The sequence below is a fragment of the Myotis nattereri genome (assembly GCF_964212035.1).
Source record: "Myotis nattereri genome assembly, chromosome: 10".
Lineage (NCBI taxonomy): Eukaryota > Metazoa > Chordata > Mammalia > Chiroptera > Vespertilionidae > Myotis > Myotis nattereri.
The window spans coordinates 38,637,878-38,651,643 of NC_138085.1; the positions used below are offsets into that span (position 1 = coordinate 38,637,878).

Consider the following 13,766-nt stretch of genomic DNA (forward strand, 5'->3'; position numbering starts at 1 on the left):
GGATCCATGAAGACAAGGCCACACTTATCTAGAAGGGAGTCAGCTCTAACTGGACTTCCTGCATGGATCCTGTCCCTCCGTCTGATCACCTGCAAGTCACTTCAGCTGAGTCTGAACCAAAACACACTCGGAGCAAAGGCTCCTGAGAGACAGGGCCCTCTCACTAAGAGGTTCACCTACTCACAAGTGCCAACTCCCTTGAGCAGAGGTCAAGTATTTTAATATGTAAATAGGGTTTCGAGGCAGCTAGTCAGAAAGTTCTGTTCTTTTGTTGGACAGTCAATCATAGACAAAATTTATGATATGGTTAAACACACTCCCAGCACCTTCTTCCTGGTACTCTAGTCAAAATGATCTTTAATACAAATAGTCTTTGTTTTTTTTAAAAAAGAGAGGAAGTTAAGAACTGTGCAAAGAGATCAAAGAGATGAGGCCAATCATCAGAGCTGGGGGAGCTTCAGAAAAGGTAAAAACCAAATGGGTTCCCCTCACCCAGCCCTGCTCACTGTTCCTGTTCCAACTGCCCTGCCAACAGGGGAGGCAGAACAGAGAGAGAGGCAGTGAAGAGCATTAAATAATGTGCTGCCCAGTATAGCAGCCACGAACCATCTGTGGCTATTTCAATGAATTAGAATTTCAAAAATTAACCCTTTGTACGCCATAAGCTTCTATAGACGCAAAGATGGTTTCCGTTTTGGATGCGTGGCCGTTAACTGGTTAAAAATCCACTTCCTCAGTCACGCTAGCCACATCTCAAGGGCTCAGTGTCACCGGTGGCCCGTGGCTACCGCCTTGCGCAAGCTGATAGAGAACAGTTGCACTGTTGCGAAAAGTTCTATTGGACAGTGCTGAGTTGGAAGAACCTACACCTCTCTACAAGTGGGGAAGAGGAGACCGTGTGCTGCCTTCATTAGAAGACTACCTCCTTTTCTGTTAGCTGATGACCTGAAGATAAGATGCTGAGAGAAAGAACTACTACCTTCCTGCCATAAAAAGGCTCAAAGGGCATCATTTTATGAAGTCAGAAAGGTTTCCTTTTCTTTATTGGCCTGAGAATCCGCTCACTTCCCTCCCCATAAGATACACTTGACAAATCTAAAGAGGCTGAGAATAATGGCTGGTCTGTGGCGGTCACCCGTCGGCCAGATATTTCTGGTGTGGTGGCAACGAGTGTCCCCTCTGTAGGAGGGCTCTCCTGGGGGAGCCTTTGAGAGGGAGAACCCCCAAAGGGCCTGCCCCACAGGATCTCAAGTCTGCAGGAGCACCAGCCCCTTCAGGGTGTCCCTCCTGCATTGGAAGCAGGGGACCCAGGGAGCACCACTCACAGACCTCATCAAGTGGCCTACAAAGTGGACAGAGCCCCCTCACTCCCCCCGGGGTTGTGAAAACACAGGCTCTAGTCATGGATCTGGCTTTGTGTCTTGCCTCTGGCCCCTCCCATTTCTGTGATCTAAGGCCAAGTCACTCTTTTTTTCAAAGCCCAATCCCATATGTATAAAGTGGAGATAACAGGAGAACCCAGCCTCATGGGGCTCACGCGAGGATAGAATGAGAATATCCGTAAAGTGCTTTTGCTCAGACAATAGGTCATCGCGTACCAGCTCCTCCTCCTGATGGTTACTTATCCCCTTCAACACAACATCACTGCTTTCTATGGGGGTTGGGAGGGGGGCAGTTCCTGGTGGTCCCGCTGGGCTTTAAGCCCTGAAGCAGAAAAGGCAGAACTTTGATTCCCAACAAGGATCAATGCACAATGCATAGTAGGTGTTCAGTCCATGTTTGAAGACTACCTTGATGGCAATCCCATCCTTGTACAGGTTTTTCTATTACTGAGAAGATCCTTACTTGGATTTCACATTTCTTCTCCATCCACTTCTTTTATTGTGGAGATTCTGAGTACAAAACATGGCTCTAGAAGCCACCGAGGTATGAGGATAACTAAGCATGATTTGGGGGTCAATGTGGGAACACACGGCGCCCAGTGGGATGCCAGCTGGGGCTGATGCCCCAAGCCTTGATTTTGATGTTTTCTCAACAGGTTCCCATCCCTGCATGCAAAACCTTTTGTTTTAGATGGTCAAGGACAGAGAAGACCAATAACCACAAAAGCAAGGGGGCAGGTTCCATTTTCACGTGATGCTATGATGACAACTGTGAGTCAAAAGGGGCTGCAGAGCGACCCCAGTGGCGGGTGGCAGTGGCAAACCACCGTTGTGTATTCCACTGGCTCGCCATGCAGAGGTACCACTAACAACCAGTGCCCAGGAGTGTGGGCCCAGCCTCCTGACAACAGGCTTTCCTCAACAACCAGCATGTGTGAGCAGACCTCAAACCCCTCCTGGGGCAACACATCCCGACCCCAGGGCCTCATGCGCATGCTCCGGACCACGTGCACCTCTCCTGACGGAGGCCCCCACTCCGCTTCCAGGCACGGAGGGGATCACCATGCAGAGAGAGGTCAGGGAATCCCAGCTCCAGCTGGCTCGCCGCCCTCCAGACACAGGAGCAGCAGTGTCAGATCCTGTGGGGCCCAGAGCCCCCGGGCCGCTGAGAGAAGGGTCGGACCTGCGTGCCGCTGCCGCGCATGATGTCCTCCGGGATGGCGTAGATCTGGTTCTCCATCTCCACCTTCTGGAGCCCATTGTCCGTCACTCTCACCCGAAGCACGCGAAAGTTGGTCCCTCCAAGGTCCAGAGCCAGGAACTCTCCATGTTCTGCAGACAGGAAGGGCCACTCTTAATTCATAGAGACCAAGACTTAAAACCCACAAGTCCTGCCATAAACGGAGTCCTTTATACCCATGGAGTCCTTAAAACCCATGCGATCATAAATACTGGTCATCTCTGGTAATGGGGTGTAGGACGGGTCTTAATTTTTTCTACACACATTTATGTACTGAGCCTTTTTCTTAATGCTAAGCACTTTTATATTACTTTTAGAATTCACATAAACCAGGAGACAGTTTCACATCCAAAGATGGGGCACCCACCCCCTCCCAGAGCTATTTCCCAGGGTTTTCCAGCCAAGTCCCCTTCGAGCTCTTGGGGCCCATCCAGCCCTGCGCCAGGAGTCCCGGGCCTCCATTTTGTTCTTCATGCCCCCAGGGTACCCAGGGTACCCAGCACGCTGCTACAGGCCTGGGGGCCCCTGGGCCTTCTGCCAAATTGTGATCCCTGTCCAAATTTACTTTTAACATTCGTGTACAGTGACAGCAATGAATGAGAGAGTCACATGATGGAGTGGGCTGGGGCCCAAATGGCTATCAATTAAAGGGCCTAGCAAATAAGCTAAGCAGGTGCCCCTCAAAAAAATTCTAGGCTCATTCACATGTGAGAGAAAGCTGACCCAAGAGTATGTGACACAAGTCAGGCCAGTGGGGCTGTTCCACTCAGACCAGCCACAGAGCTGGGGCGGCCGGGAAGAGGGAATCTCCACAGCACAGCGGATCAAGATCCTCAGGTGTCACCAGGAAGGCAAAGTCCCTGCCCCCTGGAAACAAGCAGTGCACACCGAAGACATCCCCATTGTAGGCGGTGATGCAGCTGGCTGCAGGGACCTGCTCCACTGTATGGCACAGAATGAAAGTGCTGAAGAGGTGCAGAGGCCAGAGGCAGGGCTGGGGGAGGGAGCTGGGCTCGCCCCTCGGCAGCCTCCTCGACCGTGAGGGCTCCACCTGCCTCCCACTGCCCTGCTGCACACCTTCTCGAAGGACACAGGGTTACTTCCTCAGGATTCACTGATTGGCATGTTTGTCAACACCACGCCTTCCCCGATGGGAAACTGCCACTGAAGTACGATGGAATAGGTTGGAGGGCCAGGGAAATGCTCCAATTCAATGCACCACCCAGGGTTTATAGTGCGCCAGCCCCCTCAGCAGCTCACTCTCAGGCCCTGAGAAAAGCCATGTGTGTCCAGCTCCCTGAGGGCACGCCCCACGTCCCCGACAGCCCATGGGATGGACATGACCCACCAAGGTTCCCTGGGGACTCCCTCCACACAACCGTGGTCTGGTGGTTTGATACACAGAGAATGCCAGAACTGGAGCCCACATTCCTATGGCAGAACTCTGGCCCCGTTGTGGCCATGGCAACTTCCTGAGCCTCAGCTGCCTCATCTCTCAAATGGCAACATCAGACACTGTGTGGTTGTTGTGAGGGTGGGAAACTAGAAAATGTGCCTCAGGCGCCCAGCACAGGGCCAAGAACTTGAGACACACAAAATAAGTAAAAGAAACTTTCCATCCCGGCTCCCGGCAAACACAGCCCAATGCCCACACTGAGCATTCCAGGCCCAGTGGTAGGGTTGCCTCTCAGACTGAACAGTCACATCAACATCACGGGGGAGACTGAAGTGACCTGTCCAAGAAAAGCCACTGGAATCTGCTCCCGTGACCTGGGCATTCCTCCACAGGGGTGCAAGCTTTCTGTCCCCTCCCTGGCATCTAGAACCCCCTCCTGCTTTACTACCTAGTTGTTAAGTAACTGGGACAACGTCAGCCCCACCTGGGGGACTCTGCGCCCCACCTGGTCATGGGCGACACTTCAGGCACTCCATCCTGAGCCTCCCCAAATAGCAGGACCTCAGCCAGATTGTAGGAAACGCTATGTGTGGTTGCATGAGGGATTAAAAAAAAAAAAATCAAAGATGAACTGCCCGCATCAGCACTCTGCAGCCGGACCCGTACCACCCGCTGAATGGGCAGCCACGGGGCACTGAGGCGGCAGAGGCTGCCGCTGGCTGGTCCCGATTCCAGGCCAGGCCAGCTCAGTTCACTGGAGGGACAGACGCAGCTCCATCAAAAATGGCGGTTTTGCCCTGGCTGGTTTGGCTTAGTGGGCAGAGCATCGGCCTTCGGACTGAAGGGTCCTGGGTTCGATTCCGGTCAAGAGCACAAGCCCTGGTTGTGGCCTCGAACCAAGTAAGGGGTGTGCAGGAGGCAGTCGATCAATGATTCTCTGTCATCATTGATGTCTCTCTCTCTCTCTCTCTCTCTCTCTCTCTTCCTTGCTGAAATCAATAATTATATATATTTTAATATATAATATATATATATTATATATATATTATATATATATATATAATAATTATATATATTTTAAAGAATGGCGGTTTTACAATAGTATTTTCTAATGGACTGAAGGGAAACCACAAATAATAAAGCACTGCCAATAGTTCTGTTCCCAGGTCAGAATGTCATCTTTGCTTTCTTTTCAGAATCCGCTGAAACAGACATTCCTCTGCATCCCTCCTCCCCAGCACCACCTCCACACGCACCACTACCACAGCCAAGAACTTTCTTCTTTCCAAAGTCTGCAACCTCGGGGCAGGCCCAGCACCACGATTCCTGGAGTTAAATCTTCAGGTGACCCCTCGAGGCCGTGAACAGATCTCTCTCCTAGTGCTCACCTCCTCGCCCCACGCGGGACAGTGGCTAAGAGCTGGGCCTTACAGCCGGTGGGCAGACTTCGTTTTGAATTCCAGCTCAGCACTGTCACCTTCCCTGTAGAATGGGGCTCACAATGCTGACTTCTCCTGGGGGTTGTGAAGCTTCCATGAAATACAGGACATGTTGTATGTGAACATATAGGGACATAGTAACTCGTCAATAACCCTCATCGTTATTATTCCTTTGTGTGACTATGAGCTCCCCTCCTAGTTCTTTTCAACCCCTCCAATCCCTACCTACTCCTGTCCCTACTCCTGGCTCAAGGCCTACCTCCACTGTGACCCTTCCGGGACATTCCAGAAGCCCAGAACGGACAGTGAGCATGTGATGGGGCGTGAAGGAGGACTGCATGTAGGGACCTGGGACAGTCACACTGGACAGGAAGGAGCAAGGCTCTGGGGAAGGAAAACATGCCAATATCAGGTTTCTTAAGAAGGTACAAGGCCCCCTGGCTGGTTGAGTGCCATCCCCATGCACCAAGAGGTCGCCGGTCTGATTCCCACACAGGGCACATGCCTGAATTGCAGGTTCAATCCCCAGTAAGGGGCCGTTCAGGAGGCAGCCAACTGAAGGTTCTCTTCATCGATGTTTCTCTTCTCCTTCTCCCTCCCCTTCTCTCTCTCAAATTAATAAAAACCTATTTTTTTTTTTTAAAGAAGAAGGTATAAGGCCATCTGGCAGAGGACCCAGTGAGGCCCAGAGAGATCATTCTGAGTAATCGCAGTTGGTATTTGAGGCAATGTACGAAGAAAACATCTCATACTGCATTTGCTCATTGTTAAACAAAATGTCTGAGTGTCAAATGTGGGATTTATGCGAGACCCTGAGGTCAGAGGTAAGGTTTCCTTTGTTGTTAAGTGTGCTGTTGTGTCTTGGGAACAATTTTACCTTTTTTAAAATAACAAAATACAAACATCTGATAAGAAAAAGCTCACATGGTGGAAAAGTGGAAAAATGAAAACCAAACGTCTCTTTTCCTTGCTACACCCAGAAAGTGATCACTATTAATGCTTATTGGGTGTCTTTAGATACAGTTATTTTATCAAGACACGGAAGGCTGTTAACTGACAGTCCAAGAAAAGAGTTTGAATTTCTGGTTCTAAGGGTGTGTTTTTAATTTGGAAGGTATCGCCAATGACCCTCCTGAAAGTTCTCTCCAATTTCCAGACAAACCAGCAAGTGGGATTCACTCCCACCAGTGGCCCACATTATGCAGCAATTAATCTTTGCCAGCCTCCTAGGTCTAAATGGCATGTCCTTTTTTAAACTTGGTTTCCTTCTTTTGTGTGAGGTTAGACATTTTGAATTATTAAATGGCCTTTTGGATTCCTTTTTCTGTGCATTTTCTACTCACATCTTTTGCCTTTAAAAAAAAAAAAAGAAATATTCATCATTTTCTTAATAACCTAAAAGAACTCTTTGCATATTAAGGAAAATGATTTCATTGGTTATATATTTGCAATTATTTTTTTCCAGTGATACTTGTCTTTTAATTTTGTTAGTGGTATTTCTGCCATTCAGAAATGTTTATTTTTTATGTTGTCAACATATTTCTGGTTTCTGGGTTTTAGGTTATGTCCCAAGAAATTCTGAAGATTACATTAGCTCACCCTCTTTCTAAATCTTTCTGATTCCTCCAAATGTGGTCACCACCACTGCTAAAGAAAAGGAAGCAAGGTTTCACCATTGGTTTGGTTAAATGATAAAATTCATCTTCCACTGTACGTGACTGTTTTGAAAAACGAAGCGAAGAACCATGCCTTTGTCTCTCTTGTCCCTAAGACAGAGTTCAAACTCTCTCCCTGGCATCTGGATAATTGTGAGAATAAAACAATGGAAGTCAGAGGCAGGTATGTGGGAGATGTCGTTGATCGAAGGCTCAACATGCAGGTGTTTTTTAATGGACGAGAAACTAACATTTGTTAAGTGATGGTCAATTTGTCTATAGACTTTATCTCGTCAATCCTCAACAACCCTGTTGGGCATTGTAATCCCAACTGTATGGATAAGAAAACCAGCCTTCAACTCCAGGTCTGGCTCTCTAGCAAAGCTGTCTCCAGCAATGAGCCAGGAGGCTGCCCAAGGGGAAGTTGTCAATCCTAAATAAGGAAATCTTCACTCACTACGCCAAGAGCATAAAACCCAAAGGTTACCAGCAGTCTCCAAGCTGGCCTGGGCGGCAGAGGAAGTGACACTGTGGTTCATAAATTGAATGAATCACTTAGTTAGGGTCATGCAGGGGTCAATGGGAATTGGCTAACCCCAAAGCCCATGCCTGTCTCTCTGCACCACACCCACATCTCTTGTGGCCCTGGTTCCTGGAAGCTGAGGATGGCCCAGCACAGAATCCAGGATGGAAGCAAATAAGCCATAACGTGGTAAAAATGAAAGCAAAGACACCCTAATCTTATCAGTAACTGTGGCCCATCCCCCCGGGCCTACTGGAAGACCAAATGCTCTCAGAATGGAGTGGCAGGCGCCAGACACACACCCACTGGCAAGAAGTGGCACGCCCTTCTCCCCAGAGGAACCCGGGGTCTGCTAAGCTGGTTGATGCAGGCTTTTCTGTAGCCACAAATACATGTCATCTCATGCAATTATACCAAACTTCTATTCCCGCCTTACAGGATACTCACCAAGCCCTCTTAGCTGAAGGTCTTTCTAATTAAAAGTATCCCCCGCCAAAAATAGACAAGAAAAAAGGTACCAACCCTCTACTAAAAGAAAATAGAACTTAAAGAAGTGGCGCTGGCCCACAGTTAAGAGGAACTGGCAATAAGAGATTAGGTCACCCCACCTGCCATCAAATTGCCCAACAGTTAAGATTCAGGTTGCTAGTTGCTTTAATGACAGAGGCAGGTGTGAGGGAGAATTAGTTGACTGAAAGCCCAACATGCAGGTGTTTTTAATGGACAAGAAACTAATACTTGTTAAGTGATTTCCCATCATGGACTCCCTATCATTTGCCCCCTTTCAGTGAGGCTCTTACCAAATGCATCAGGTCAGCAAGATAAAGGGTTTTTGATTTCTCCTGGGAACTCACCTGTCTCTGAGGAGGACTCGGATGGCATTTGGCTAACCGCCTGAACATGACAGTCACCGTCATCTTAGTTGATACATCATCAGGAATGTATCTGAGGAGGCCTCAACACCAGCATTATTAATATCACACTAACAGGTAGCTTGGTACCAGACCACGTCCATGCAATTTTGAGGGGTGAGGGGCAAGGCCAGTTGAATTTTCCAAAAGGGTCTATTTTCAATCATTAGGTGTTTGCCACTAATTAAAATAGATCTCCACCTGTTCCTCTCATCAGGCACTTGGAGCAGTGTGGCTGGCAGGACTCTAAGAGTGACTTGCAAACAGATTCACCTTGGTTTGGGATTTGTAAGGGGCAGTGCCCCTTTGTGGAAGGCAACTGTGCTCAGAGGGGGCAGTGCCCAAGGAAGGGCTGATGCCCCAATGGTTGGACCTAACATGGCTCTCGGGTTAAGGTTGGAGCCAGAGCCCAGCCTCTCACCCCGGGGCTTCTTCAGGTGACTAAATGGACTTCTTCAGAACCACAAGTTCCAGAAGCCTCCTTTGAAACCAGTGGCTTGCACAGTGTTCCCAGAGTTCCAGGGTCCTTGAAGGTGGCAAGGTCTGCCTTGGTGAGGGTCAAGGATGGCCAACGAAGGCACAGACTCACCTCCCACCTCCTCACTTCCAGTTTTATTCCTTTTCCCTACTGTCTTACAAATGGCATTCAGCATAAAAGATTTCATTCTGCTTAATGTTGAGAGTGGGGTCCACTGATGTAAAAAATGTTTTTAAAATCACTAATTTGCGAGTCAAACACTGAATCTGTTTTAGGATTTACCAACCAAATACTTTCCACTCTGTGGTCAGTTATTTGGACACTGAGCACTGAAGACAGTTACTAAAAGCTTCTTAGCTGCCTGGTGCTGTGTGCAGCCTACTCCCTGACTGAACAGGGAGAAAGGAGGCACCCAGTGAGATGCGCTGGGCAACTGCAGGGGTAGGAGTGTTACAGAAGGAACGATTGTTTCTGCTCGGATAAGGAAGGCTTCTCCGGAGGCAACACAAGGCAGCCAGGTCTCAGTGGACGGGGATGAAGTTGCCAGTCAGAGAAAAGGAAACATATATCGGAGTCCATGGCAGGCTCAAGGAGTGGCACATCCAGGGTGGCTCCTGTAACACGGCTACAAGAAGGCAGTAAATGCCAATGCTGAGGACTTAGGCTTTTGTGAATGTGAGTGTGTGTGTGTGTGTGTGTGTGTGTGTGTGTGTGTGTTTAATCCTCACTGAAGGATATGTTTATTGATTTTTTTAGAAAGAGGAAGGGACAGAGAGTAAACATCAATGTGACAAAGAAGCATCCATGGGTTGCCTCCTGTCCAGGGATTGAACCCTGCAACCTTTCGGAATACCAAACGATGTTCCAACCAAGTGAGCCACCCGGCCAGGACGCAAGGACTTTGGTTTTTAGGCAGAGGGTCAGATCTGTGTTTTCAAGCAGACTCAGTAGCACTGCAGATGACGGGTCCAGAGCCAGGGGCTGGTGAGGAGGCTGCTGCGATCTAGCAGAGCCGAGCAGTGCTGAAGGCCTGGGTTCCATGGCCACGTAGGGTGGACAACCACTCTGGTGGGCCCAGGATTGACATGGAAGTTTCAGTGCTAGAACTAGGAGAGTCCTGGGCAAAACAGGATGGCTGGTCACCTGAGAGCCATGTTAGACCCAACCACTGGGGCATCAGCCCTTCCTCGGCACCCACTGCCCCAGGCATGCGGCCTTGAACTTTGAGGTAGGTCAAAGACACACAGCCATCCTTTCACATCGAGTTCCTGAAGAGCTTTCTAATAATTCAATGCCCCCAAAAGGGACCTCGTGCTGCCTCCCCTGCAAAAGCAGGAATGTTCGGGGGCCCCAGGTGACTGTGCTGAACATTCTGATCTTCCTCTAGGTTGAGGAAGGCCTTGTTTGTCTTTTTGCTTCCCAGTGCCTGCTAGAACACCTCAGTGGACTGCTCTAAGAATATACGGCAAGGACTCCAATGAAGAGAACTGAAAAAATAGCTCTCCAGCCCCAGCAAGGCTCAGTGGTTAGAGTGTCAGCCTGGGCACCAAAGGGTAGAAGCAGGTTTGATTCCAGGTTAAGGGCACGAACCTGGGTTGCAGGCTTGATCCCTGGCCCTGGTCGGGGTGCCTGGGGGAAGCAACCAATCTCTCTCTCTCTAAAAATCAATATCCTCGGGTGAGGACTAACAACAACAACAAAAAACAACAGAAAAAAAAAACCGAATAAAAAAGATAAATCCCAGGTCCTGAGTAGGTAATCCAGCAAAACAAACTTGGCCAGACACAGGTTCTAAGGCCTATGTTTCCCAGGTGCCTGGGACCACCACAGCCATGACCACATGTGGCAGCCTCTTTTTATAGACAGCCTCTTTTTAAAATCCAAGGTTCCATTATAATACAAGGCCGGTCTCCATTCAATAGTTCAGAAATAAAGTAACTCCATGTTATTAAAGGTATCAAATCACACAGTCAGTTAATGCTGGTGTCCGCCACAGTCAAGAAATGGGGAAACCTGATCTTCTCCGTCATTGGTTTTCTAACTATTTTAAGCAACAGGATGTCAAATGCCAAAATGCACAGAGATAGGGAAAAATAGAGCTGCTCCGATGGAAGGAAGGGGCCTGGAGTACATAAACACATTGTAAGTGCCCCCCGCCCCCCCGCCCCACCCCACCCCCGCCCCCGGAAAAAAAAAAAAAAAGCATCCAGAACACCATTGGAATGCACCTGCCTGGTGCTTTTATATCAGGAAATGTTTCTTAAGCTCAAAATATGTGCCAGTCACAGAGAGGTACTACATTAGCTCCACCCTTTGAAGGACTAAAACATGATCATGTTTCAATATTGTGTAGGTGCTGAGTGTGTTAAAATTTTCACGTAGGCAGACCTGGGTTCAAATCCTGTTTGAACATGTACTAACCATATAATTAGGGTAAATTATTAGAAATTTGATACTCAGATTTCATCATCTGCTAAAAGGGGATAGTAATAACCCCCCCCCATCTAGCTAGCACCTCCCCCACTTCACTACCCAGGACACAGGGAAACATACACACACATACAAAGTTTTTGGTCAAGATTCATTGCAAAGAAGGCATAGGTGTTTGGCACAATGCCTGGTGCATGTAAATGTTTCATAAACTCCAGCTACTACTATATGGAGGCCATTTATCAACACAATCCTCAGTTTATATTGTAGGCACCATATAAACCCACTTATTAACTTGTATGTGTGCAATTGCTCTATCTCCACTGCCTGGCTGTTGATACGATGCTGAGCAACCAAGATAAGGGCTCCTTTCAGGATTTGCCAGCCTCCATGCAATCGATCACGAGCCTAGTCTTTCTTTATCATATCATGTGCTTGCATTATATGGCCCATATCATTCTGTAATCATTTCACCTGTGTAAGCTTACTTCCCCAGGCCAATTTTCCCTCTTCAGAGGCAGGACACATTGCAGCTCAGCCATACAGAAGACCAGCCTCAGAGGGGTCTCTATTGAATGAACTGAACAGCGAGGCTGACTTACTAATAGAAAAAAGTAATGCATTGTGTTAGCATTGGACATGAGGGAGGTGGTAGATAAGCATAAAATGCACCACTAGCCCTCACTGGTTTGGCTCAGTGGATAGAGCGTCGGCCTGCAGATTGAAGGGTCCCAGGTTCGATTCCGGTCAAGGGCATGTGCCTTGGTTGCGGGCACATCCCCAGTGGAGGGTGTGCAGGAGGCAGCTGATCGATGTTTCTCTCTCATCGATGTTTCTAGCTCTCTATCCTTCTCCCTTCCTCTCTGTGAAAAATCAATAAAATATATTTTTTAAAAATGCACCACTAGTGGTATGTCCAAGCCCAGGCTTGGCACACAGCTAGCTGGGTTCAAATCCCAACTCTTCCACTTGCTCACTACATGACTTTGGGCAAGTTGCCTAATCTCTTTAAATTTAGTCTTTTTCTAGAAAATGGGGTTCAAAATGCTTAACATTGGGTCACTGTGAGAATTAATAAAATAGCTCAAATGCATTGCTTACCACAGTACCTGGCATTTAGAAAGCCTACAACTTTTCATTATCATCATTGTCATCATCACCATCATCGTTCCCTGCTCTCTAAGTGGTTAAGTCTGGCTAGAGGGTGGAGATATACTCACCTGTGAAAATAATTCATGATTCAGGGAAGTGGGAAGTGTCAAATGATCAATACAGCAAAACCTTCATCTCACTCTACCCATAAGATATTTGTTATGTCTAAATGTCAAGATAAGGGTGATAGAGACACTAAAAAATAATTTATTTCTAAATGGGAACATGCAGTTGGACTATTCAAAGATTTTCAGTTGGGTTGTACTTGAGCTTCTTATTATAATGCTACAAAGCCAACCTATATCTATGATCTTTAAAAAAAGATAACCATCTGATTTGCTCTAGAAACTTATTCAGCACCACGAACCAATGTAGATAGACTATGGCCATGGAGTCAGGACTACCAAAGCTTAAATCCCAACTCTGCCACTAACTGGCCACAGGCACCAACCCTCAATAGCTGCCTCATGCTTAAATTAGGAATGTGTCTCTTGTAGGGTTTGCATGGAGAGTAAAACAGATTATTTATGTAAGCAGCCTAACACAGACATGGTGGGCGCTCATTAAATGGTTCCAATTATTCCTGCATTTCCCTCTTTAAGATGAAACTGTCAGTCTCCTGTGATGTATGTGGTGAGCCCCTGACAGGTCTATGGTTGGGGCTGGCACGACAATCACATACATAGCCATAGCTTAGGCTAGGACTGCCTACAGAGGTTAGGATGGTGAGATTCCTGGCGAATACAAATGAACACCTTCTTTACTCAACTCTGCACTGCCAAAAGCCAAAGGGCGGCGGGGCGGGGTGGGGGAGGGGTTACAGACAACAAATATTGGTGATATGGGGCAAGTGAAACTCTCATACATCATTGGTGAGATTGTAAAATGGTTCGACCACTTTGGGAAAAGATCTGGAAGTTTCTTGTAAATTAAATATACCTTGAACTCTGTGACCCAGAAATTCCACTCCTCATTGTTTACCCACAAAAATGAAAACATGTATCCACAAAGAGGACACTCTCATGCAAGAATGTTTATAGAAGCTTTAGGCAAAAATAGTCAATATTCAGGTCATATAGGATTCCAATCATACCATGGAATTTGCACCCCAAAAGGAACAAACTACTGATGCACACAACGTGGATAAAGCCTGCATTGTA

At 47.6% G+C, this 13,766-nt stretch overlaps 1 protein-coding gene across 1 annotated transcript in view; it reads right to left on the bottom strand.

The window, feature by feature from the left end:
- Window positions 1–13,766, bottom strand: part of HK2 (hexokinase 2) — a gene marked incomplete at its 5' end in the record, with an annotated part of 63,083 nt that overhangs the window by 23,050 nt on the left and 26,267 nt on the right. Inside the window, 2 exon segments of the mRNA XM_081101538.1 lie at window positions 2,566–2,714; window positions 3,511–3,564. Of these exon segments, the coding sequence (XP_080957664.1) occupies window positions 2,566–2,714; window positions 3,511–3,564 (203 nt within the window).